The sequence below is a fragment of the Macrobrachium rosenbergii genome, chromosome 7 (assembly GCF_040412425.1).
Source record: "Macrobrachium rosenbergii isolate ZJJX-2024 chromosome 7, ASM4041242v1, whole genome shotgun sequence".
Taxonomy (NCBI): domain Eukaryota; kingdom Metazoa; phylum Arthropoda; class Malacostraca; order Decapoda; family Palaemonidae; genus Macrobrachium; species Macrobrachium rosenbergii.
In genome coordinates, this window is record NC_089747.1 from 26,241,662 (window position 1) to 26,269,070 (window position 27,409).

The 27,409-nt window shown below is 38.0% G+C and overlaps 1 protein-coding gene across 3 annotated transcripts in view; it reads right to left on the minus strand.

The window, feature by feature from the left end:
- Window positions 1–27,409, minus strand: part of LOC136840242 (kelch-like protein 17) — a 214,330-nt gene that overhangs the window by 119,850 nt on the left and 67,071 nt on the right. For all 3 annotated transcript variants that reach the window (XR_010853562.1, XR_010853563.1, XM_067106851.1), the window contains exon 2: window positions 265–2,784. Coding sequence is in view for 1 of the 3 variants with exons in the window: in XM_067106851.1 (XP_066962952.1) it covers window positions 265–399 (135 nt within the window). In the remaining 2 variants the exon portion in view is untranslated. The remainder of the gene's footprint in view (window positions 1–264; window positions 2,785–27,409) is intronic.

Consider the following 27,409-nt stretch of genomic DNA (forward strand, 5'->3'; position numbering starts at 1 on the left):
TAAAAGTTAATGGGTATGTACGGAGAAATCCCCAACAAGACCTCTTTTACAAAAAGGGAATTCTTCGAAGAGGAATGGGGTCACCTTAAAGAAGAAAAGGTCTTAATGGCTGTACACGAACAAACGTGAAGGACCTAACTCCCCACAGACACATTTATTCACAAGCACGCTTCTATCTCAATTCATCCAGAAACAGTGATATAAATAGCTTTATAAATATGTGAACACTAAAATGAGCGAAACTTTCCCAAAATCCTGACTTACCTGAGTGTTGATCCTAAGTTTATTCATAGCCTGCAGGGCGACGCTGGCGTGGTCCGGCGTTGCGTGGAAATGATGAGTAGGTGGTTGCGTTGGCGTTCCCGCAGGAGTTCCAGGTGTTCCTACTTCGACACTCATTATGAGTAAGCGCTGACTGACTACGCAGTGAACGAATGCAAAAACTAAGCGGCTGAGCCTTCTATAGGATATCACAGTGCTAGATGGTGAATGTATTGTCAAGTGTTTCTTTCGGTTTTCCCTCCTCAAGAACGCTATGTCTATGTTGCTTATTTACAGGAAATGTGTTTGTGTTTATGGTCTCATACGATGGAATAAATGAATCACGCATTCACCATGAAATACGAGTTCTCGTTTAAGAGGCTTAACCTCAATGCTAAGAGCAGTGTGCAGCAGCCATGACACCAGCAACAATACACAACGTATTTCTCTGCCCGTCGCTTCACTTCCGACAGCTCTTGCTGAGTTATGTAACCTGGATATATTTGATTATAGATGAAATCGGAACTCCACCTATAACCAGGAAAGGCTTTATGATATTTACAGAAATGTGCTAAATTTTTCACTACTTCATGAGTGACGCAAAGAGTATATTAAGAATTGAATAGCTGCAGAACGTGGCTTTTGTATAAATGAGTCTTAAGGTTTGTCCTCCACACAGGAACCCGTAAGAAGAGCCCGACAGACTCCAGGAAATTACCTGTCCTTGAGTCGCAGTTAAAGGATTTGCAAAGTAATGAGAAGAAGGACCTGAATGTATAAAGGGTGCACAGCCCCCGAGTACCATGAAATGATAAGACTATGAAAAAGAATGAGGGAAAGTAGGAAACTGGAAGAGCTTTTCCTACTTCAAGTGAGAGGTCTCTCTCGGAAGGATTTAAAGCTGACGACCTACGAGAGATGTGGAGAGGATTTCCCTTCGGGGATTTACCTCGGGCGATTTCTCTCTTAGCTTTTGTCTGTGAAACCTTTTCAAAGTAATAGTAATAACGGTGATGATAATAATAATAAGTACACTCTCAACAGACAAAGAGTACGGTATTTTTACAGAGAAATGATTCACAAAGATTTTTTAGCACGTTTAACGTTTATTGATGACTTAAGATGGAGATCCGTCTTACTCAAGAAGGTTTAAAACGAATGAGTGGTTAGGAATATCTATAAATAAACAATTAAGGTAACTCTGTGTCATGAGAAGTTCATGGGACCTGGTTTAAAAAGAAACGTTTACTCGTGCTTCACGTCTCATTGCTGACTTTGAAGAAGGCAGAATTACGAGAGGTTTCTTTGTTCCTTCCGACAAAAACAAGGACAAGGTCCAAAGGTGCAATATGTTGCAGTTGGTAAGAATGATCAAAGTTAAGTTTCTCGTCTCTTGTTGCTGGTGAGGTTCCCTCAGATTTCGTCTAGCATATCGGTATATCTAATTACATTAATCATGCGTTTTCCGTGGTGAACTGGTACTCTCGAATGATTCAGGGCAGTAATTCTTCAAAATGGGCAAGTTCAGTGAAGTAGCTCTTGGCACGCCTCAACAAGAGTGTTCTCAACAGGAGGGGATATTTTCCAAAGAGCGTCAGTATAATGTCGATATCTCAAAAGCGGAAGTGAAATTCTTTCTTCCTCGTTTTTCTCTTGAATTCAAGAGATCTTTCCAAAAGTTTCCTGACATGCTTTTCTAATCCCTCTCACAGCGAAAGTCTGCAGCTGAGATGAAATGCTCGCACCAGATTTTGAGCCTACCGTTAGAGCTTTAGTCTGTCACATAAAAGCTACATAAATTCGGCTACTACATTCGTCCGCATCCTACTCCGAGCAACTTGCTCCTCTCCACAGGGCAACCGAGAACTCATCGCTCCCTGACGTCAGTAGAAATGCGCTTCCATCACGGTACTTGAAGTTGTGCCATTTCAGTGCTACTTAACGTAATATTTTTCTTTCATGACAAATTTGTTTTTGAGTGTCGTGTTGATGCTAAGCTACTTTCCTTTTAGCGTTTCTACATTAAAAAGAAAAAGGAGAACCGAAAGCACAGCTGACTGACACCATTCCATTCAATTTGGATGCCCTTGTTTCCACTTCACTTTCAGACAACACCCGGTCACAATAATGAGACAATTTCAGGACTTGAGCGGTGACAAGAAGATCTTTTAATAATTCTTTTCGAAAATAACAAAAGAAAAACACTCTTGTCTTTTGGGTTAATAGGCGGTAATTTCGGAGATCAAATTCCCATCCTTCATCTACACTATAACACCAAAAAAAATGCTTGGAAACATTCCAAAGTCAGCAAAAATTTATCCAAAATTTTTTCGAAATTCATTCGGAGAAGAAAAAATATGTGGGTTTATCAAAAATTGGTGTTTCAAAATAAATTCACATGTTTTACCGTACAATTAAGTCTGCTGATAATTTTAATTCAAACAGTCAATTTTGTGTTAAACTGATGATTTCTCCCAGCGCTTTACTCAAGGAGCCAGTCGAGATTATCCAGCGCAGTTGGCCCTGAAACAGAAAGAATAAATCATTAATGGATGAAAACGATCCATTTTTGTTTGAAAAATCATTTAAGTTGGTTCACTGTCTGATCAAGCTGCTCAATAAAGCTTTTCATTCTCTTAGCTTTTCCTCATTTGTCATGAAAATGTCATAAGCCCTGGAATAAAGTTATAAGGTGTATAGCACTATAATAGACCTTGATGACAAAAAACAGGCAAACGAACGCATTATACATATTAAATTGTGACTATGCTTAGTCATATGATCCTTCAGAAAACATACTTATAGGTAATATAAGCAGATGTCAGTACTGTATATATATATATATATATATATATATATATATATATATATATATATATATATATATATATATATATATATATATATATATATATATATATATATAGGGATGTATGGATTATTGTGTTGTATGTTTCAGCATAACTCTGAAATGGATTGAGCAATTCCAACAAAACTTGGTATGTATACATATGACTTACTATCTAGAAAAGAATACTGTGAGGGTAAGACATCACTAACATCAAAGGGCATCACAGAGGGTGGGAGGGGGAAGGGCTTCCCTGAAACGGGGCTGGTTCTGCTCATAGGCTTAGTAACTAAATAAACTCTATGAATTTATCACAAATAATATTGGTATAAATATGACTTACTATCTGGATAACAATACTGTGGGGGTGGGTAAGACATCACTGGCACCATATGGGTTAGGGGTGGGAAGAAGGTGACATGTAAAAAGACATTAGTGTCTAATCCATAGTTTTCGAGGTCGCTGAGATGAATGGTGATACTCCCAATACCTTTTATGCCCAAGTTCAGCCCCGTTAGGAGGGGGGGGGGCGGATGAGAAGGGGTGAAATGTAAAATGTCAAAAATGCTAATGTAATCAATGTAACTGGAAGGAAAATGTCTTGACAGGAAGAGGAAAATAGTGAGAGAGAGAGAGAGTGTTTATCTGTTGCATTCAGAGTTCTTCCCGGATGCGCAGGTTGGGCAACTAATATTATATATATATATATATATATATATATATATATATATATATATATATATATATATATATATATATATATATATATATATATATATATATATATATATATATATATATATATATATATATATGTATGCATAAATATATATGTATATATATATATATGTATATATATGTTTGTATATATATGAATATACATATACATATAAATATATATGTATGTGTATAAATATACATACATACATGTACACATATATCTACATATATATATATATATATAAGATATATTATAAACAAAATACTTCACAAATTCACTGTGCATACATATTCATACTACTCGTGTTAGACTTCAATAAGACAGGCTGGTTTAGACTCCAGATTCCTTAATTTCCAAAGTAGTACAAGCTCACGCAGACTTACAGTCTTCTTCATCAGGCGCCGATGCATTATGGAGATTACATCTACACTTGGGTACATAGCTGTGGTCCTCTCAACGCCTGTTGCTTCCCTTTCCAAATCCCTGGGGTATCCTGCACGTTGACCTTCAACAGCTCCCAGGGATTACGAAAAGGAAACAATAGATGGTGGGAGGAACACACAAACATATATATATATATACCCAAGTGGAGATGTAATCTCCTTAGTGCGTCGGTACCTGATAAAGTAGATTATAATTCTTCGAAAGCTTGTAGTACTTTGGGAATTAAAGAATCTGGAATCTAAATCACCCCATCTTATTGAAGCCTCACACGGGTAGTATAGTATATATATTATATATATTATATATACATAAATAAAGATAAAATCACGAAGAGGAACAGGAAACACTGGAGTGCTGCGAGGCCTTTCGACACTAGTCCTTTACTTAGTGTCGAAGGCCTCACAGCACTCCAGTGTTTCCATTTCACTAAATGAATTTATCTTTATTTATATATTCATCACGTTCCATATTTTCTTGATTCAGTTATACATTATATATATATATATATATATATATATATATATATATATATATATATATATATATATATATATATATATATACATATTTATTTATTTATTTATATAAAACAAAGAGTTGCGAAGCGTTAGCGTTCGCTGCTACAGGAAGAATCTAGGAATGGATCAAAAGAGTTTGAATGTATTGTTAGTCACCCATATACATATATATATATATATATATACAGTACATATATATATAATATGTATATATATACATATATATATGTATATATACACATATATATGCATATATATATGTATATATGTGTGTGTACATATACATATATATAATGCATGTATATGTGTGAGTGTTTAGAGAAATATAACGTATGCTAAATGTAGGTATACATGGATATATAATCATATAACTATTACTATATTCAATGTATACAAGATAACGTGAATTTGTAAAGGAAATGAATCATTACTGATTACAAAGAGCCCACAAAATTTAGTTACTGTAGAAAATGTCAATCATTTTCATAACCTGTTCAATTTCGCCCCTTAGGTTGTGCATTTTCGCAAAATGCTTCAAAATCCAACTTAGTATTATGGATGTCTACACATACCTATCGTAGTTTATTATTATTGTCCTTTAGTTTTCTGCAAAAGAAAACTATTGTGCCGGCTTTGTCTGTCCGTCCGCACTTCATTCTGTCCGCACTTTTTTCTGTCCGCACTTTTTCTGTCCACCTTCAGATCTTAAAAACTACTGAGGCTAGAGGGCTGCAAATTGGTATATTGATCGTCCACCCTCCAATCATCAAACATACCAAATTGCAGTAGTTTTTTTTTTATTTTTATTTACGGTTCACGTTAGCCATAATCGTGCATCTGGCAACGATATAGGATAGGACACCACCGGGCCGTGGCCGCGGCTCATACAGCATTATACTGAGACCATCGAAAAGATAGATCTATTTTCGCTGACCTTGATTATAGGCTGTAGCAGCTGTACAGAAAACTCGATTGCGCCGAAGAAACTTCGCCGCATTTCTTACTTGTTGAATTTCCTAATTAACATGTTTATTTTTTCGTCTGGTATTATTATTATCATTATTTGCATTAACGTTAGTCTTTATCACACTTTTTCGTCATAATTTCTTGAAACAAAGGCACCTCCTGGTCCCCTAAATACTTGATCTAAATAATTACGAAACAGACCTATTTCAAAGGTCACAAGGTCACAAAAATGGCAGAAAACTTTAAAAATCTGGTACAAATATATTCACCGTAATTTGAGACAAAATATGATTAATATTCCACGTAACTATCAGATTCCAGCGCCTTAGAGAATCTCCTCCAAAATGGCGGATTCTGTATCATGTAAATTCCGATTTCCTGTGTTTTCAGAAAGACGGTAAAATAGGAAGTGAAACCGTCTGTGCAATTCAGTGACTTTTGCAGCTAAGGTGAGCTGGAAAGAATTTTTGAAACTGTAGAACGTGAATAGTACCTTAAACGACCAAGCATAATTCCATGTGACTTTCATCTGAAGATTTCAAATTGTTGTTTTCTAGAGAAATAACCTTGTTGCGATATTCTCTGGTATACTGAAGTTTACTAACTTCCATGCGCAAAAAAGGAATATCCTCAAATAAAAATTAAAAAAACCACTTTAGAATTAAATCAACAACTCGCAAAAAAAGGTAATTTTCCTTACATTTCTGCATACCACATTTGTAAAATAAGGACTTTTTTTTACTTTTGAATAGTCATTTAGACCTATATTTAGCTGTTGTTGTTGTTGTTGTTGTTGTTATTCCCTGATCCTTCAACCAAGATGATTAGTTCAGAGACTTATTTTCATGGTCACAGGGTACTAAACTGGCAAACTGGCCTTTGATTTTCAAAGCTGGCTTTCACGGAATACAAAAGGTTATGTGGAAAAAAAAAGTCAAAGAGAAGCGATTAATAAATGCATAACAAACGAATGAAAACGATCCAAAAAACAGATAAAAATAGTTCCCATTCACATGTGCAACAGATCAAGTCAGAAAACTAAGGCGTGGCACTTTCAAGTATCATTACATCCTTTGAAACTTGGGAGCCTCGACACCAGTAACAATGGCAAGAAGACTGCTCCACAGTTTTACAGTGAAGGGGATATGGAAGATGTTCAGTGCTGGGCAGTGATACATCAACTGGATGTAAACACTGACGCACATAAGTTGCACTGGGTTTTGAGGCACAGATTCAGATGCTCAAGAAAGGTATCATCGAAAGTAAGTCTCAGTCATAATCGTCGCTGTTGAGGAAAGGCAATCGTCAAGCGGAATATTTTTGCCTGAAATATGAAGAGCCTGGGTGGCAGCTGACGTCCAAGCAGGTATTCACTAAACAATGGAAACACAAAATATAGTAACATGTTTCATTAAGTGTGCTATATTTTATGTATATAAGAAGCCTAATGACCAATTTCTGCTTTTCTAGCGTTGGATTAATATGTTTTAAGTTTTGGGTATAAAAAAACTGCCCATGAAAGTAACAGCAAAAGTCGTCAACATTCAAGAGTTGCGTTACCTTGATACAGTAATATTTTAGTTTCTAGACAGAGTGACATCCACAATAAAGACTAAAACTGCAAAGACCCTACAACATTGCTCAGTGAAAGACTTGTTACAAATATTTTATATCTATCAATGTTCATCACATCAAAATAATGGCGGAAATGAGGCGAGAAAACGAACAATAAATAACTGGGGGAAATGTGCCCCTGTTCCTGTACTTCGTTCAAAACTTTCGCAAAGAACCAGCGGAAGTCAAGGGCAACAAATAGCAAAAACTGAGTATCCTTCAGGTGATTCTACCAAGAATTAAATGAGGAAGACAGAGGGGAAATAAATGCAAAATCTGAGCTGAAGAAGGTAAACTTATCGGGTGGTAAACGCGGAAAAAGAAAATAAAAAGCATCTTAAATTATTTCCAGTGATAAAATGGAATCGAATTCTGCCTTTCTTAAACAAAACTGTATGAGATATTAGTTTTCTGTTTTTCTGTGTTGTCTCATATTCAAGATTCAATGGCCCGATTAGGGAAACTAAATATTTCACTGTAATATCTTTCATGGGATTTGCTAACACGAGTTCTTCAACTAGAACATTCTTGATAACTTCTTCAGAACTACTGATGGTAGATAAATAGTTAACAATTTCAGTGAGTGTGTTCAGGGTTGTATTTTCCCGAGATGTAACCGAGCACCTAGACCTTTCCCTGAAAAAATCGGGACGCCATATCTTAAAAACTAATCATAGAATTTTCTTGAAAATAATCTCATTATGTTTCCCACAGCCAAATTACTTATTCACTGCCAATATAACCTAACGTAACCTAACCCAACCCAACCTAACCTAACCTAGGGGCATGGCAACAAACCGGGGCTGGTGCAATGCTAGCATACATCTCAGGAATTTGCTTCCAGCATGTGTAGAAAGGGGAATCCATCAAGCAATATTAGGTGGGGTTTAGGAAGGACATCAAAGATAAGCCATTTTTCAGTCCGACCTATGGCTACCAGATTAAAGTTAACATAAGCAAAATTCATTAAAAAAGAAGAGATCAAAATAATAATGAACGAAACAAAAAGATGACAACAGTTTTGGTAAAATTTTGATAAAAATAATGGCTTCCGTGTCCGTTTTAGTAGGGATACATAATAATAATAATAATAATAATAATAATAATAATAATAATAATAATAATAATAATAATAATAATAATAATAATAATAATAATAATAATAATGAGACATAACTGTCTAGACCAATTGGTAAATTTGTTATTAGACATTGTTCATTTTGATTGTTTCTTTCGAGGTCACAAAATTGGGCGTCAATACTTTTCAATATATATCTGAACTTTGTAAAATGATGGTATATTAGAGCCCAAATCCTTATTTGAAGTCAGGTGTGATATCTAAATTTTTTATTCAATAGAAAAACTGATTGGCCTGATCACTGTACCAATAACACTAAAGTCAAGAGAAAAATTGAAATTTTCATTTAGAAACTCGGTAGAAATACTGCCTTACTCACCCAAAGCGAAATTTACAAATTGATCTAACCTGCCTTTCTAGAAGTGCCCGAAGCCCTTGCTTGCACATAAGATAGGAAATTGATATGCAAGTGAAATAATACTACTCCCAAAGCCCTTCCTTACACATACGATAGGAAATTGATATGCAAGTGAAATAATACTACTCCCAAAGCCCTTCCTCACACATAAGATAGGAAATTGATATGCAAGTGAAATAATACTACTCCCAAAGCCCTTCCTTACATATACGATAGGAAATTGATATGCAAGTGAAAGTACCTCCCGAAACCCTTGCTTGCACATACGATAGGAAATTGATATGTAAGTGAAATAATACTAACTACCGAAGCCCTTGCTTGCACATACGATAGGAAATTGATATGCAAGTGAAATAATACTACCTCCCGGAGCCCTTGCTTGACCATACGATAGGAAATTGATATGCAAGTGAAAGTACCTCCCGCAGCCCTTGCTTGCACATAAAATAGGAAATTGATATGAAAGTGAAAGTACCTCCCGAAGCCCTTCCTTGCACATACGGTAGTAAATTGATTTGCAAGTGAAAGTACCTCCCGAAGCCCTTGCTTGCACATACGATAGGAAGTTAATATGCAAGTGAAAGTACCTCCCGAAGCCCTTGCTAGAGCATAAGTTAGGAAACTGATATGCAAGTGAAAGTACCTATCGAATCCCTTGCTTAAACATACGATAGGAAATTGATATGCAAGTGAAATAATACTACTTCCAAAGCCCTTCCTTACACATACGATAGGAAATTAATATGCAAGTGAAAGTACCTCCCGACACCCTTGCTTGCACATACGATAGGAAATTGATATGCAAGTGAAATAATACTAACTACCGAAGCCCTTGCTTGCACATACGATAGGAAATTGATATGCAAGTGAAAAAATACTACCTCCCGGAGCCCTTGCTTGACCATACGATAGGAAATTGATATGCAAGTGAAAGTACCTCCCGCAGCCCTTGCTTGCACATACGATAGTAAATTGATATGAAAGTGAAAGTACCTCCCGAAGCCCTTGCTTGCACATACGGTAGTAAATTGATTTGCAAGTGAAAGTACCTCCCGAAGCCCTTCCTTGCACATACGATAGGAAGTTAATATGCAAGTGAAAGTACCTCCCGAAGCCCTTGCTAGAGCATAAGTTAGGAAACTGATATGCAAGTGAAAGTGCCTATCGAATCCCTTGCTTAAACATACGATAGGAAATTGATATGCAAGTGAAATAATACTACTCCCAAAGCCCTTCCTTACACATACGATAGGAAATTAATATGCAAGTGAAAGTACCTCCCGAAGCCCTTGCTTAAACATACGATAGGAAATTGATATGCAAGTGAAAGTACCTCAAGAAGCCCTTGCTTCAACATACGTTAGGAAATTGATATGCAAATGAAATAATGCTACCTACCGAAGCCCTTGCTTGCATATACGATAGGAAATTGATATGCAAGTGAAAGTACCTCCCGAAGCCCTTGCTTGAACATACGATAGGAAATTGATATACGAGTAAAAGTATCTCCCGAAGCCCTTGCTTGAACATAAAATAGGAAATTGATATGCAAGTGAAAGTACCTCCCGAAGCCCTTCCTTGCACATACGATAGGAAATTCATATGCAAGTGAAAGTACCTCCCGAAGCCCTTGCTTGAACAAACGATAGGAAATTGATATGCAAGTGAAATATTACTACCTACCGAAGCCCTTGCTTGCACATAAGATAGAAAATTATTATGCAAGTGAAAGTACCTCCCGAAGCCCTTGCTAGCACATACGATAGGAAATTGATATGCAAATGAAAGTACCTCCCGAAGCCCTTGCTTGAACATACGATAGGAAATTGATATGCAAATGAAAGTACCTCCCGAAGCCCTTGCTTGCACATACGATAGGAAATTAATATGCAAGTGAAAGTACCTCCCGAAGCCCTAGCTTGAACATACGATAGGAAATTGATATGCAAGTGACAGTACCTCCCGAAGCCCTTGCTTGCACATATGATAGGAAATTGATAAGCAAGTGAAAGTACCTCCCGAAGCCTTTGCTTGAACATACGATAGGAAATTGATATGCAAGTGAAAGTACCTCCCGAAGCCCTTGCTTGCACATACGATAGGAAATTGATATGCAAGTGAAATTACCTATCGAAGCCCTTGCTTGAACATACGATAGGAAATTGAAATGCAAGTGAAAGTACCTCCCGAAGCCCTTGCTTGAACATACGTTAGGAAATTGATATGCAAATGAAATAATACTACCTCCCAAAGCCCTTGCTTGCACATACGATAGAAAATTGATATGCAAGTGAAAGTACCTATCGAAGCCCTTGCTTGCACATACGATAGGAAATTGATATGCAAGTGAAATAATACTACTCCCAAAGCCCTTCCTTACACACACGATAGGAAATTGATATGCAAGTGAAAGTACCTCCCGAAGCCCTTCCTTGCACATACGATAGGAAATTGATATGCAAATGAAAGTACCTATCGAAGCCATTGCTTAAACATACGATAGGAAATTGATATGCAAGTGAAAGTACCTCAAGAAGCCCTTGCTTCAACATACGTTAGGAAATTGATATGCAAATGAAATAATGCTACCTACCGAAGCCCTTGCTTCCACATACGATAGAAAATTGATATGCAAGTGAAAGTACCTCCCGAAGCCCTTGCTTGGACATACGATAGGAAATTAATATACAAGTAAAAGTACCTCCCGGAGCCCTTGCTTGCACATACGATAGGAAATTGATATGCAAGTGAAAGTACCTATCGAAGCCCTTGCTTAAACATACGATAGGAAATTGATATGCAAGTGAAAGTACCTATCGAAGCCTTTGCTTAAACATACGATAGGAAATTGATATGCAAGTGAAAGTACCTATCGAAGCCCTTGCTTAAACATACGATAGGAAATTGATATGCAAGTGAAAGTACCTCCCGAAGCCCTTGCTTGAACATACGTTAGGAAATTGATATGCAAGTGAAATAATACTACCTACCGAAGCCCTTGCTTGCACATACGATAGGAAACTGATATGCAAGTGAAAGTACCTCTCGAAGCCCTTGCTTGAACATACGATATGAAATTGATATACAAGTAAAAGTACCTCCCGAAGCCCTTGCTTGCACATACGATAGGAAATTGATATGCAAATGAAATAATACTACCTACCGAAGCCCTTGCTTGCACATACGATAGGAAATTGATATGCAAGTGAAAGTACCTCCCGAAGCCCTTCCTTGCACATACGATAGGAGACTCATATGCAAGTGAAAGTACCTCCCGAAGCCCTTGCTTGCACATACGATAGGAAATTCATATGCAAGTGAAAGTACCTCCCGAAGCCCTTGCTTGAACATAAGTTAGGAAATTGATATGCAAATGAAATAATACTACCTCCCAAAGCCCTTGCTTGCACATACGATAGGAAATTGATATGCAAGTGAAATATTACTACCTACCGAAGCCCTTGCTTGCACATATAATAGGAAATTGATATGCAAGTGACAGTACCTCCCGAAGCCCTTGCTTGAACATACGTTAGGAAATTGATATGCAAATGAAATAATGCTACCTCCCAAAGCCCTTGCTTGCACATACGATAGGAAATTGATATGGAATTGAAATACTACTACCTACCGAAGCCCTTGCTTGCACATACGATAGGAAATTCATATGCAAGTGAAAGTACCTCAATAAGCCCTTGCTTGAACATACGTTAGGAAATTGATATGCAAATGAAATAATACTACCTCCCGAAGCCCTTGCTTGCACATACGATAGGAAATTGATATGCAAGTGAAATAATACTACCTCCCGAAGCCCTTGCTTAGGCATACAATAGGAAATTGAAATGCAAGTGAAACAATACTACCTCCCGAAGCCCTTGCTTGCATATATGAAACGAATTTGATATGCAGGTGAAAGTACCTCTCGAACCCCTTGCTTGAACATACGTTAGGAAATTGATATGCAAATGAAATAATACTACCTCCCAAAGCCCTTGCTTCCACATACCATAGGAAATTAATATGCAAGTGAAATAATACTACCTCCGGAAGCCCTCGCTTCCACATACCATAGGAAATTGATATGCAAGTGAAATAATACTACCTCCCAAAGCCCTTGCTTCCACATACGATAGGAAATTGATATGCAAGTGAAATAATACTACCTCCCGAAGCCCTTGCTTCCACATACCATAGGAAATTGATATGCAAGTGAAATAATACTACCTCCCGAAGCCCTTGCTTCCACATACGATAGGAAATTGATATGCAAGTGAAATAATACTACCTCCCGAAGCCCTTGCTTCCACATACCATAGGAAATTGATATGTAAGTGAAATAATACTACCTCCCGGAGCCCTTGCTTGAAAATACGATAGGAAATTGATATGCAAGTGAAATAATACTAACTCCCGAAGCCCTTGCTTGCACATACGATAGGAAATTGATATGCAAGTAAAAGTACCTCCGGAAGCCCTTGCTTGCACTTTCGATACGAAATTGATATGCAAGTGAAATAATACTACCTCCCGAAGCCCTTGCTTGCACATACGATAGGAAATTGATATGCAAGCGAAATAATACTACCTCCCGAAGCCCTTCCTTGCATATACAATGGGAAATTGATATGCAAGTGAAATAATGCTACCTCGCGAAACCCCTTGCTTGCACATACGATAGGAAATTGATATGCAAGAGAAATAATACTACCTCCCGAAGCCCTTGCTTGCACATACGATAGGAAATTGATATGCAAGCGAAATAATACTACGTCCCAAAGCCCTTCCTTGCACATACGATAGGAAATTGATATGCAAGCGAAATAATACTACCTCCCGAAGCCCTTGCTTACATATACGATAGGAAATTGATATGCAGTTGAAATAATATAACCTCCCGAAGCCCTTGCTTAGACATACGATAGGAAATTGATATGCAAGCGAAATAATACTACCTCCCGAAGCCCTTGCTTGCACATAAGATAGGAAATTGATATGCAAGCGACATTATACTACCTTCTGAAGACCTTTTATTGCACATACGATATGAAATTTATATGCAAGCGAAATAATACTACCTCCCGAAGACCTTGCTTCCACATACGATAGGAAATTGATATGCATGCAATATAATACTAAAACCCTTGCTTGCACATAAGATAGGAAATTGATATGCAAGCGATATTATACTACCTTCCGAAGACCTTTCTTGCACATACGATAGGAAATTGATATGCAAGCGAAATAATACTACCTCCCGAAGCCCTTGCTTAGACATACGATAGGAAATTGATATGCAAGTTAAATAATACTACCTCCCGAAGCCCTTGCTTGCACATACGAGAGGATATTGATATGCAAATGAAATAATAATAAAGCCCTTGCTTGCACATACGATAGGAAATTGATATGCAAGCGAAATGATACTACCTCCCGAAGCCCTTGCTTAGGCATACGATAGGAAATTGATATGCAAGCTAAATAATACTACCTCCCGAAGCTCTTGCTTGCACATACGAGAGGAAATTGATATGCAAATGAAATAATACTACCTCCCGGAGCCCTTCCTTGCACATACGATAGGAAATTGACATGCAAGCAAAATAATAATACCTCCCGAAGACCTTGCTTGCAGATACAATAGGAAATTTATATGCAAGCTGAATAATACTACCTCCCGAAGCCCTTCCTTGCATATACGATAGGAAATTGATGTGCAACCGAAATAATACTACCTCCCGAAACACTTGCTTAGACATACAATAGGAAATTGATATGTAAGCGAAATAATACTACCTCCCAAAGCACTTGTTTTAACATACGATAGGAAACTGATGAGCAAGCGAAATAGTACTACCTCCCTAAGCACTTACTTTGACATACGATAGTAAATTGATATGCAAGCGTAATAATACTACCTCCCAAAGCATTTGCTTTGACATACGATAGGAAATTGATATGTAAGTGAAATAATACTACTTCCCGAAGCCCTTGCTTGCACATACGATAGGAAATTGATATGCAAGTGAAACAATACCACCTCCCGAAGCTCTTGCTTGCACATACGATAGGAAATTGATATGCAAGTGAAACAATACGACCTCCCGAAGCCCTTGCTTGCACATACGATAGGAAATTGATATGCAAGCGAAATAATACTAACTCCCGAAGCCCTTGCTTGCACATACGATAGGAAATTGATATGCAAGTGAAATAATTCGACCTCCCGAACCCCTTGCTTGCACATACGATAGGAAATTGATATGCAAGCGAAATAATACTACCTCCCGAAGCCCTTGCTTAGACATACGATAGGAAATTGATAAGCAAGTGAAATAATACTACCTCCCGAAGACCTTACTTGCACATACGATGGTAAATTGATATGCAAGTGGAATAATACTACCTCCCGAAGCCCTTGCTTGCACTTGCGGTAGGAAATTGATATGCAAGTGAAATAATACTATTTCCCGAAGCCCTTGCTTGCACATACGATAGGAAATTTATATGTAGTCGAAATAATACTACCTCCGGGAGACCTTGCTTGCACATGCGATAGGAAATTGATATGCAAGCGAAATAATACTAAAGCCGTTGCTTGCACATAAGATAGGAAATTGATATGTAAGTGAAATAATACTACCTCCAGAAGCCCTTGCTTGCACATACGATAGGAAATTTATATGCAAGCGAAATAATACTACCTCCCGAAGCTCTTGCTTGCACATACGATAGGATATTGATATGCAAGTGAAATAATACTACCTCCCGAATCCCTTGTTGCACATATGATAGGAAATTGATATGCAAGCGAAATAATACTACCTCCCGAAGCCCTTGCTTACACATACGATAGGAAATTGATATGCAAGCGAAATAATGCTACCTCCCGAAGCCCTTACTTGACATACGATAGGAAACTGATATGCAAGCGATATAATACTACCTCCCGTAGCCCTTGCTTTCACATACGATAGGAAATTGATATGCAAGCGAAATAATACTACCTTCCGGAGCCCTTGCTTGCACATACGATAGGAGATTGATATGCAAGTGAAATAATACTACCTCCCAAAGACCTTGCTTAGGCATACGATAGAAAATTGATATGCAAGCGAAATAATACTACCTCCGGAAGCCCTTGCTTGCACATACGATAGGAAATTTATATGTAAAGTGAAATAATACTACCTCCCGGAGCCTTGCTTAGGCATACGATAGAAAATTGATATGCAAGCGAAATAATACTACCTCCGGAAGCCCTTGCTTGCACATACGATAGGAAATTTATATGCAAGTGAAATAATACTACCTCCCGAAGCCCTTGCTTAGGCATACGATAGAAAATTGATATGCAAGCGAAATAATACTACCTCCGGAAGCCCTTGCTTGCACATACGATAGGAAATTTATATGCAAGTGAAATAATACTACCTCCCGGAGCCCTTCCTTGCACATACGATATGAAATTGATATGCAAGTGAAATAATACTACCTCCCGGAGCCCTTGCTTGCACATACGATAGGAAATTGATATGCAAGTGAAATAATACTACCTCCCGGAGCCCTTGCTTGCACATACGATAGGAAATTGATATGCAAGTGAAATAATACTACCTCCCGAAGCCCTTGCTTAGGCATACGATAGAAAATTGATATGCAAGCTAAATAATACTACCTCTGGGAGACCTTGCTTGCACATACGATAGGAAATTGATATGCAAGTGAAATAATACTACCTCCCGGAGCCCTTCCTTGCACATACGATATGAAATTGATATGCAAGTGAAATAATACTACCTCCCGGAGCCCTTGCTTGCACATACGATAGGAAATTGATATGCAAGCGAAATAATACTACCTCCTTAAGACCTTGCTTGCACATACGATAGGAAATTGATTGGCAAGCGAAATAATACTGCCTCCAGAAGACCTTGCTTGCACATACGATCGGAAATTGATATGCAAGCGAAATAATACTACCTCCCGAAGCCCTTGCTTGCACATACGAGAGGAAATTGATATGCAAGCGAAATAATAATAAAACCCTTTCTTGCACATACGATAGGAAATTGATATATAAGCGAAATAATACTACCTCCCGGAGCCCTTACTTGCAAATATGATAGGAAATTGATATGCATGCGAAATAATACTAACTCCAGAAGCCCTTGCTTGCACATACGATAGGAAATTGATATGCAAGCGAAATAATACTACCTCGCGAAGCCCTTACTTGCACCTACGATGGGAAATTGATATGCAAGTGAAATAATACTACCTCCCGTTGCCCTTGCTTGCACATACGATAGGAAATTGATATGCAAGCGAAATAATACTAAAGTCCTTTCTTGCGCATACGATAGGAAACTAATATGCAAGCGAAATAATACTACCTCCCGAAGCCCTTGCTTGGACATGCGATGTGAAATTGATATGCAAACGAAATAATACTACCTCCCGAAGCCTTTGCTTGCACAAACGATAGGAAATTGATATGCAAGCGAAATAATATTAAAGCCCTTGGTTGCACATACGATAAGAAATTGATATGCAAGCGAAATAATACCAACATTTCATTTGAAAGTGTCATGTTTAGAAAGACGCCCGTTTCAATTTTTCGACGATGTTTGCCTTTTTTGTGACCTACTGACCTTCAAAGGAAGTAATTGGCATAATCATTTGGGTCAATAACCGAGGGACAATGGGGGAACGTCCTCCCAGATTTCATTAAGATATGATGGGGAAAAAGTGATTAAAACTAAAGGTCTAACAATAACTCTAATAATCAATTTCAAAAGGATGAAAGCTTTTCATAATAACGTCAACAAATATTTAAATATTTGAACGTAAGCGTTTACTCTCTCTCTCTCTCTCTCTCTCTCTCTCTCTCTCTCTCTCTCACACACACACACACACACACACACAATTGGTGAACTAATGAGAGCAGTCTCTGCCACAAAACTACCAGCTAAAAATTATTACCTACTGCCGTTGAATTCAATAACATTATGAGAGATGCTTTTTGTATCATTCATTAACAAATGTGTGCACCTGGGAACATGCGTTGAACTGCTATGCTGTGGGCATCTTAGTCTTACAGATACTGGGGTTTTTGCTTGATCGAATACATTAAAACAACCTCAGTAGCCAATGGAAGACCCTCATCAAACTTACGCTCGTTTATGTGACGCCATTAATGTTTTATTGCAAACTAGACTGACTGTCCTTAGTCTCATTTACGATATGAAACCTACTTTCTATAAATGTAATTTGTTCAAGGGAATTCACCAAATTCAAGAGTATTTTTATCAAGAAAGGATCAGACATATACCACAAACATCGCCTTGAAATGGAATGATTCCAACGTGTTAAAAACAAAAACTTAATGTTAGCGATTGCCAATGATGTTTTACGAAGTTCTTTGTCTTTACGCTTCACTAAAAGGTTTTGTGTAAAGATAACACAAATGTATGCAGCATATAAACGTTAGATTGCAAAACTCTCATCGAGTTTCCATTCTTAAAGTAAGTGGAATTTCATCCATATACTCATATACTAAGTACTTCCACAAAATTGCCACAACGCTACACAATTGATTTAAAATAAAAAAAAATTAACCTGTTTTATCAGATCTACTTCGGTTACATATAAAATAAACAAATACAAAAATACAAAGCCAAGCACAGAATCTAGGCCAACCATTCGATGCGGATAATGAAGGCAAGCCATCAGGCAAAATGAATTGCCAAAAATACACAAAGAACCGCGCAAACACCATTTAGGCATTCAGCAGTTAAACATTGGAGGTAGTATCTGTGAGAACAAGGACCCTCCATATCAATTAGAAAGAGAGAGAGAGAGAGAGAGAGAGAGAGAGAGAGAGAGAGAGAGAGAGAGAGAGAAAATGACTTTTTCATTCTCCAATGAAGTTTCTCTCTCTCTCTCTCTCTCTCTCTCTCTCTCCTCTCTCTCTCTGCAGATGGAAAATTAATCATCTTCTAGCTTTTTTATTTCCATTCCCCACGCTCCCAGTCTCTTTCTCTTATTCCATTCACGCCTTCCCTCTGCAGATGGAAAATTGATCACCCTCCAGCTTCGTTTATCCAGCCCTCTCTCTCTCTCTCTCTCTCTCTCTCTCTCTCTCTCTCTCTCTCTCTCTCTCTCTCTCTCTCTCTCTCTCTCTCTCTGTATATTGCAAATGCATGTGTGATGGTTTATTCAGTAGTGGTGGCTGTTTCGCCTAGACACTTTTTTCTAGTGCTTGTTTTTTCCTGAAAATGATAATCTACCATTGAAAGGAAAAAATATCATCATCACTTTGTATATTATGGAATTCGCTTTTGTTTCATCCAAACTAAATTGAGCCTTTCATCACCTCTCTTCAGGTTGGCTCAATCTTAAAACTTGTATTGTCTGTATTTATCTAGTTCCAAGCAATGTCGATATTAATAGCAAGAATTTATTGGTGTCTCTTTGTGTGGAAATCTACGTATTTTATATTACATAATTTATATTTGTGTTCTATGTGTGTATCCACAAGCCTCAGTCTGAGCTCCATTTTACATTATTTTTCCAAACTCTCCACGAACACATAGTTCGATGCATTTCCTTTCCTTGACCTATGCAGAGTCACAATTCGTATTTTCATCATATTAGCTTGGGTGAATTTTGGTCCCATATGTATTGACTTCAAGAATAATGCCATTTTTATGTGCAATAATCAGACGAGCTTATTTCACTTGGAAAGTTCTTTTCTTGAGCACATTTTTACGTACTGTATCATAAAGTTGGTTAAACATTATAAATACTAAACACTTCCAACTGACCACTGAGATGAATTTCTTCACAAATTTAGGACGATTCACAAAATATTTTATTTATATATATATATACATATGTACAAATATCTATGGCTGGCAGCAATTCGACAACTGTACTCCAGAACAGAGCCGGAACAGAAAGCGCTCTATAGACAACTCTTCTAGAAGATCCCCTGAATTAAATCAGCTAGCAACACGACCATGATTAGATAAGCCAGTGATTAGGAGGATCAGTTTGTGAGTGTTCGTGGAGGGCTAATAGTGAGAACATTCACAAACTGGTCCTCACAATCAGTGGCTTACCCAAGTTTGGTCATGTGGCCTGCTGACTTAATTTAGGGGCACTTCTAGAACGTTCACAGGTTTGCATGGTGTTGCAAACTTTAAGTTTCTGAGGGTTGGCTGTTACAGTTCAAAGATTCTACATGGGCTTTCCAGACCTGGAGAAGCTTTGGATGCTCCCAAGGCAGGAATAGAGGAATTTTGGCAGGTGTTGCAAGACTTGATGCAAAAAGGAAGGCTTTGTTTTAAGTTAAATCTACAGCACTGATGATGCTGGTCTATTCAATCACTCCTTGCCCAGTCACATCTTGGCTTACGAGGAGGAAAAGGATTTACCTGGTAGGGAGCTTTTCAAGGAAAGTATGCCTGCTTTGTTAAGTGCAAATGCTTCTAGTAACCACTGTTGAAAACCAGTCATTAGTTGGACATGCAGAGTAACCTAATGCCCTCCATGGGTTGGATAGTCTCCCAGTGATTTAGTATCTTTCAGCAAATATTTGGTTCACCTCCATGATTGGTTTCATGACTTATTTTGTAATGAGGTTGTTTGTCATCAGACACAAGACCTTCAAACTGCTAGACATCGGGTCAAGACTTTGCCTCTCATCGACAATAAGCCTGTGCATCCTACCACAACTAAGTTGGTTGGTGACAAAGGTCATATTAAGGCCATGTTTTTGCCTCTAATATGACTGCACTCATTCAATCAATGGATCAAGGTGTTACTGTTGCATCAAAACAAAATACCGGAGGATGTTCCTGGAGGAGGTGATAGTGGCTTTTGAGGACAAGAAGGAGAAGAAGCAGGGCATGGATGTACACAGGAACAAGCCCTAAAGAGTCTGAGAAAATATTCGTTGAGATCTGCCATCTACAACTTGGCAGACGCTTGGAAGGATGTCACCATACAGACGTTGGAGCAGGCTTGGAACTGTATCCTTAAGGAGGAAGAAAGTCCGATCAACCCCCAAGGCTTTAACATGGGTGACTTCTGTGCCCAACTTGCCAATGGAGGTGACGAAGCTCCTGCGGATGATGCGCAAGAGTGGCTGGATGACACTGGTGGTGATCCTGGATTCCAACTGTTGTCCAACAGCAGGATAGCTGTTGCAATTGCTGCTGGTGAGCTGAAAGAGAAAGCCCCTGAAGACGTTAACAAAGAGGAGTCTGCATCTCAAACAACCTTTTCGAATTAACATATGCTGATAGCCTTTGATATGTTCACCAAGGTGATGGAGTATCCCTACATCGACCCCTAACGCCTTCCCCAGATACTAGGAGTTTGCTGAAGGCATCTGAGAAATGCAGCAGCTGGTAATTGCAAAGAAGAATCGTCGCCCTTATTGTCAAAGTACCCTCGAGAGCTTCCTCACACCCATAACCCCTTTGCACCCAAGCCTTTAGCCATCCACTTCTTTGGTAACTCGGTCATTTAACTAAGAAATGCAGGCGAACACTTTGACACCCTCTGTTGACGTGACAGGTTTTTCCACGCAGAAATCCAATTTGTCTGCCGCCTTTTGAAGACGGGGACCTTCTAGGCACCTCAATGCCTCTTCCAACCAGTTCACCACTTCATTACTTCGACAAGGTACAGGACCTTGATGATACAGTGGTATTGGAGAGGGGGGAGTAGGAGTAGCTTTTAAAAATCTAGCCATCATATGCACTTTCAGCATTACACACAGGTAAGCGAGAGGTTTGTTTTTCTTTTAAATGTATTTTTTTTATTGTGTTGATCTTATTGTATTTCTACGAGTCAGAACAGGTAAAAAAACGTGCAAACCATGTTCTACAATAGTGTACTGTGCATACAGTACCTCTTGTACTGTGAGTTGGGTAAGAGAAAGAGAAAGGTTCCCTTATTTATCTTTTATTTTCTTTTTTTTTTTTTGTTGTAAAGACATTATTGCAATTTTAGGAGAAAAAACAGGAAAAAGCCCAAACCATGTTTAGCAAAACTACTATACAGTACAATAGCAAACTGTTCCTTATGTACAGTACCCATCGCATTCTGTGCCGTCACAAAACATAAACCACTAGCTTAAATGATAATCAAGCAAAACGACCTTATAAATATTGTTGTGGAGATGTGATTCACAATTCAGTTTCCTTGAAATTCGAAATATGGCTTTTGGATTATATCATATGAAGGTCCGACTCGGGCACAAAATTAAAAAATAACAGAAATCATTCGTGATGTGCTGAACGCAACAAAGAAGTCATATAGTTCCGAACCATATGTTGCCAATGGGCTTAAAGAATCAGCGAAGGTTTCTGCTGGACCGAGAACTAGCCTGATCACGGTCTTACAATTTCTGCTCTTCCCCTAATACTGGCCTAAATTTTGATAGACCAGAGAGAGCGGGAGACACAGGCAGTTACCAAAGAAGAACAGTAAGTTAAGATTTTTTTCGTCTCCCACCGGGAAGGGTTTTTTTGCCGATGACATTATGAAAGGACTACATACATTTTATTCGATATATCAGTCTTTCCCTCTCGTTCCCACACACACACACACTTATAAATATACCCACATACACATACAAACACATATAAACCTACATACACACACACACATTAAAGTCTCCATCCAGAATACCAAAGAATCAGAACAGGCATCCGTACGCTCCAGCTGATTAATACAGCACAAGTGGAGTGGTCGTCGAGATCCTCATTGTTGAAATGTTCGATCGATTGTGTGACTGCCGATATTGATGAGGAAAGTGATACTAGATGGGGCGACGCTCTTATTATGTTCCGCTACTGTCCTAGGCTAGTCTCAGGCCTGCCAACGAAGGCTTTCACTGCTGGGTGGTTTTCGTTTTTGTCCGGACTTTGATGAAGTATTCAGTATTCACGTTTCTCATCCATCAGTTTTCTGACAATTTACTCACTACTTAAACTTATTATCTTTGATGATGTTTATTTCTTTGTCTCTTACAATTTTGTTCTTACCGTTCTTTTGTTTAACTGTTTATGTATTGTCTGTTCTTCAGTTTTACATTCGCATTTTCCAGTCCTTAACAAGACGATAAAAACGACATGGGAATGAAACAAAATTTAGAGCAGAGAAAAATGAATTTCCCTTCAGCTCTCTTTAAATTTGTATGCAGCTGCGCCTAACAATTATTTAGGGCATATATTGCATCCCTTCCTCGCCCGTTCCTATCCTCTTCAGCTTTTCGTTCCCGTATTCCTACTCCCAACGAAAGGCCTAGTACCATTCCTCTGGCCCATAGCCTGCTGCTCATCCAGGAACCCCCAACTTTCCTTCCCCGCTCCCTCCAAACCTCTCCTCCAGATTAGAGACGCTCCAAAGAGCGTGAAAGATTTGTAGAGACATAATGCACTCACGCACGCACGCTCTCTCTCTCTCTCTCTCATCGCTGGAACCCCAGAAATAATTATACATCGGAGTTCTGATTTGAGCCAAGAAAAATAAAAATGAAAACACTGTCCCTGAAAAAAGTTGGAAATTCTCGCATATATTCAGCTGATCAATAAAGAGAAAAGAAATACAGGGCATATTATGACGCTGCCTTCTCAAGACATTGTGAAAGCTGGTCCAAATGGTCAATTTTTCCCTGGAAGACAGATTCACGAAGTCTGTTACGATGAAAACGAGAAAAGATCGGGTCTTGTATTTATGAATGTATCTGTGTACACAGGGATTAAAAAGAGTATTCCTCAGAAATTACATTAGCATTTCAAACTTCTGAATAATTTATGATAATATGAAATTTTAATTGGCAATTGCTTTTGTTATTAAACGATAAGTGGATGTTTAACCAATCTACCAGGACTACCAGGATATGTGTCTCGCAGACATGGTTTATGCCTTCATGGTATTTGATCCGTCTTTGCTCTAAAGCTCATAGAAGGAATCGTACAGGGTTTTTCTCAGTAACTAAAACTAGGAGAGCAATCACTAGCAATCATGGCATGCACTGCGCCATAATTTAAATTACATGAATACAATCACTTACATGACTCCTTTTTCGCTTTCTCTCTCTCTCTCTCTCTCTCTCTCTCTCTCTCTCTCTCTCTCTCTCTCTCTCTCTCTCTCTCTCTCATAATTCTAACAAAAGTTTATCATCGGAACTTCTGCTGACATAACTTTCACATATCAGCCTGGTAGAAATTTGGACAGGGGCCTCTATGAAAAAAATGTATTTATTGAAATTTATCTTTTTCATCTTTTTTGTATTTCAACATTACCCATGAGCAATTTATTCCTAATATATATATACAGTATATATATATATATATATATATATATATATATATATATATATATATATATATATATACATACATTTATATATGTAATATATATATGCATATATATTTATACATATATGGACGTATTTATGTATGTGTAATTGCCTCTTACCATGTCTTTTTCCCTTCATGAGAGGAACGCTTCTTTAAACTACGCTATTAAATATAGCATCGAGGACAGACTTCCTTTCCCGGATGCAAACATGGAACAGAAAGAAAATAGAGACAACACGACCACGTGCCAAAAGACAACAAATGTGGGACATTGCCTTAATGCCACTGGGGAGTGCCCTGACACTTACAAGAGCTCTGAAGTAGCCACGCATGTTAGACGTGCAATTACTCACTGATCCCACATGGAAAGCTACTCATGCGGACCTCATAATATGTTAGGCAACTCTTCACTAACAACAGTTACGACAGTTAACTGAGAGTCGCATACAAAAACGGCTGGATATGTATACCAGCACCCCAGTGGCAATGTCTACCTCACAAGGAAACATCACATATTACAGAACGGCATATCATAGCCGGTTTAAGAATGAGGTCAAGACCATGAGAAGGATAACTGTCAACTGTGCCACGCCTACGAATCATAATGAGAGTGTCTCCATAAAAGTCTACTGCCGCCCGAACCTGGTCAGCACCCTCGTAATGCAGAATAACACGTCTCCGTGTAGAAAGATGTGGGAGTCGATCACCGTAATATATAAATTTAAACGTACTGAAGGGACATGCCAAGCCCTCAGCAATTACTACACAGGTTGCACCACTACCACTCTACAACACTGATTGCAACCTCACCCCGACCAAGGGGCTATATCCAAACTCTATCAAGATGTCTTCGACCATAAACCAACACTGGAAGAATTATCAGAAGGCACAGAGATCGCACATAGAGAAGCCTGGTTCCACAGAATACAAATTGCAGAAGTCGTAAGTACAAACCAACTATGGCCAGCATTAAACACTCAAAGGAACACGGACTTCATCCTCCCTTCTTCAAGGAAACTACATGACATCTGTGAGAATCCAAAGGGAGAAACAAGCAACAGGGTTCTACCGACTACGAGAGGAACACTCACAGTGGAGCAAATCAAAACTGTCGACCAGAGACGGAAATCAAGCACTCGCTCACACCCTCAACTGCGCGCAATGGCATAGGGCACGTCCTACAGACTACCAGACATGCCCTTGCTACTGCACAGACAGCGAGCAAGAGAATGAGACCTACCAACTAACAAAAATTCATCACTCCAGTGACGTCATATTTTACATTTAGGGATTAGCTCTTCTTAAGTCCTCAGGCTGTAATAAAAACGGGTGTCAATTTGTAATTTAGTCCTGAAAACGCCGCTGACAGGCAAGGAAACGGTCCGTCGACCATAAGAAGGAAATGGAAGCAAATGTGAATAATCTTTCTTTATTCTTTAGAAACTTACCTGAAGAGAAAAACAAGTGTAGACAGATTCAATTTCTAAATAAAGAGATAGTCTCTGCAAATAATGCTATTGACTCTCACGGAAATTACATAGAGAGAAAGTATGCCCAAATGGCAAATTAATCTTTCCACAGCTGTTAAAAAAATCTTACTTAGTAAATTCATTATGCTTAAATTAATTTGCTACATAAAAAAAACTCGTAAATTAATAAATAAATAAATTCCTTATGAAATTAATAAGATTTCTGAAATATGGAGTTGCTGCAACGATTAGAAAATAGATATGAAAAATATGGACCCAAACAACGCCTAAAACTAATACAGTTACATTTACGAAACCAATTACCTCATCTTCTTTAATAAGCAGTGTGATATCTTCTTTAAGCTAATGGACTGATGGCTTTTATTCCAGATAGATCCAAAACACTTTTGCATTACATAAAATTCTTTTGGCGTCGGATATTTGCCAAGGACCACATTTTAAAACAGATGAATGAATCAACTAAGACAATTTTATTTGGTAATGGAGGATGTCTGTTATACAAAAATTTTCTTCTCATATACAGGTATTTTTTTCCGTGAAAACATTACATTTCTATTCATCACATCTTGGTAACCAGGGAAAGATATAAATATACTGAGGCAAAACGGTAAAATCAAGAAATACTCCATTTATTTCACAGACGATACAAACATACTGGACAGGGATAGTCAAATTAAAGTGTATTTCAGAAAGATGAAATTTCGCTGGAATTTAAGATAAACATTTTAAAAAGATATATATTTGAAGATACAATAAGAAAGAACTGTTGAGACACTAAGCAAACAGCCAATAATACTATCGTTTGGATCAAATCTCTTACAAGCCTAAATTCGTTTGGCATCATTACAAAAATTTTTCTTCGTAGAAGGATTCTGACCAGCTGCATATTGCTCAAATCTAACTTCATTTAAGGCTGGGATGGCACACGGCGGTCATCTAATCTTCAAATGCTCGGTGCCACCCTTCCACAGAACCGTTTGCTTTAGGCAAGTCATGTAACACCAAGTCATCAACGTTCCCAATTTCTTGGTGCTTCAACACTGGCGGCATCCATAACGTGATTACGATGATTCATTCTTAGCGATTTTGTCTCCAACTGTAGTCACTCGGGCTCGACTTTGCTTTACTTGACTTCAATTTTCTTCACTTTGTTTTTCTTTGCAATACTTATAATTTATCAGTATGCAATTTTCTTTTTCCTTTCTCTCTCTGAATAAAGTGAAGTTCCATTTCCCAGGAAGGTTTTAGTCAATATTTTTACTAATATCAGAATGAAAAACTATACACTTCCTCTGTTTGAAAAATCTGAGGTGCCATTTCCAGAGAATCTCCCTTGCTAATATTCCTAGGCCAAAGTATTAATTGTTTGGTGCGAGTTATTTAACACCAAAATCAGAGTACAAGACTGTTAAAATATTTACTTAAATAAATAACATAAAAAAGATGTTTGCGATTAATTGTTTGACGCTGATTTGTTTGACTGAATTGTTAACGGTGAATTCTTGGTGGTGAATTTTCCGGATACGACTTTTAAGCTATCGGCTGGGCAACACAGACAACGGCCTCTACTTATATTATTATGGTGTCTGTATTATCTGTGTGAGTATGTGTATGTAGATAGACTGCATTCGGCTCGAGCTGGGATTTGTTAATCTCGCGTGCAAAAAT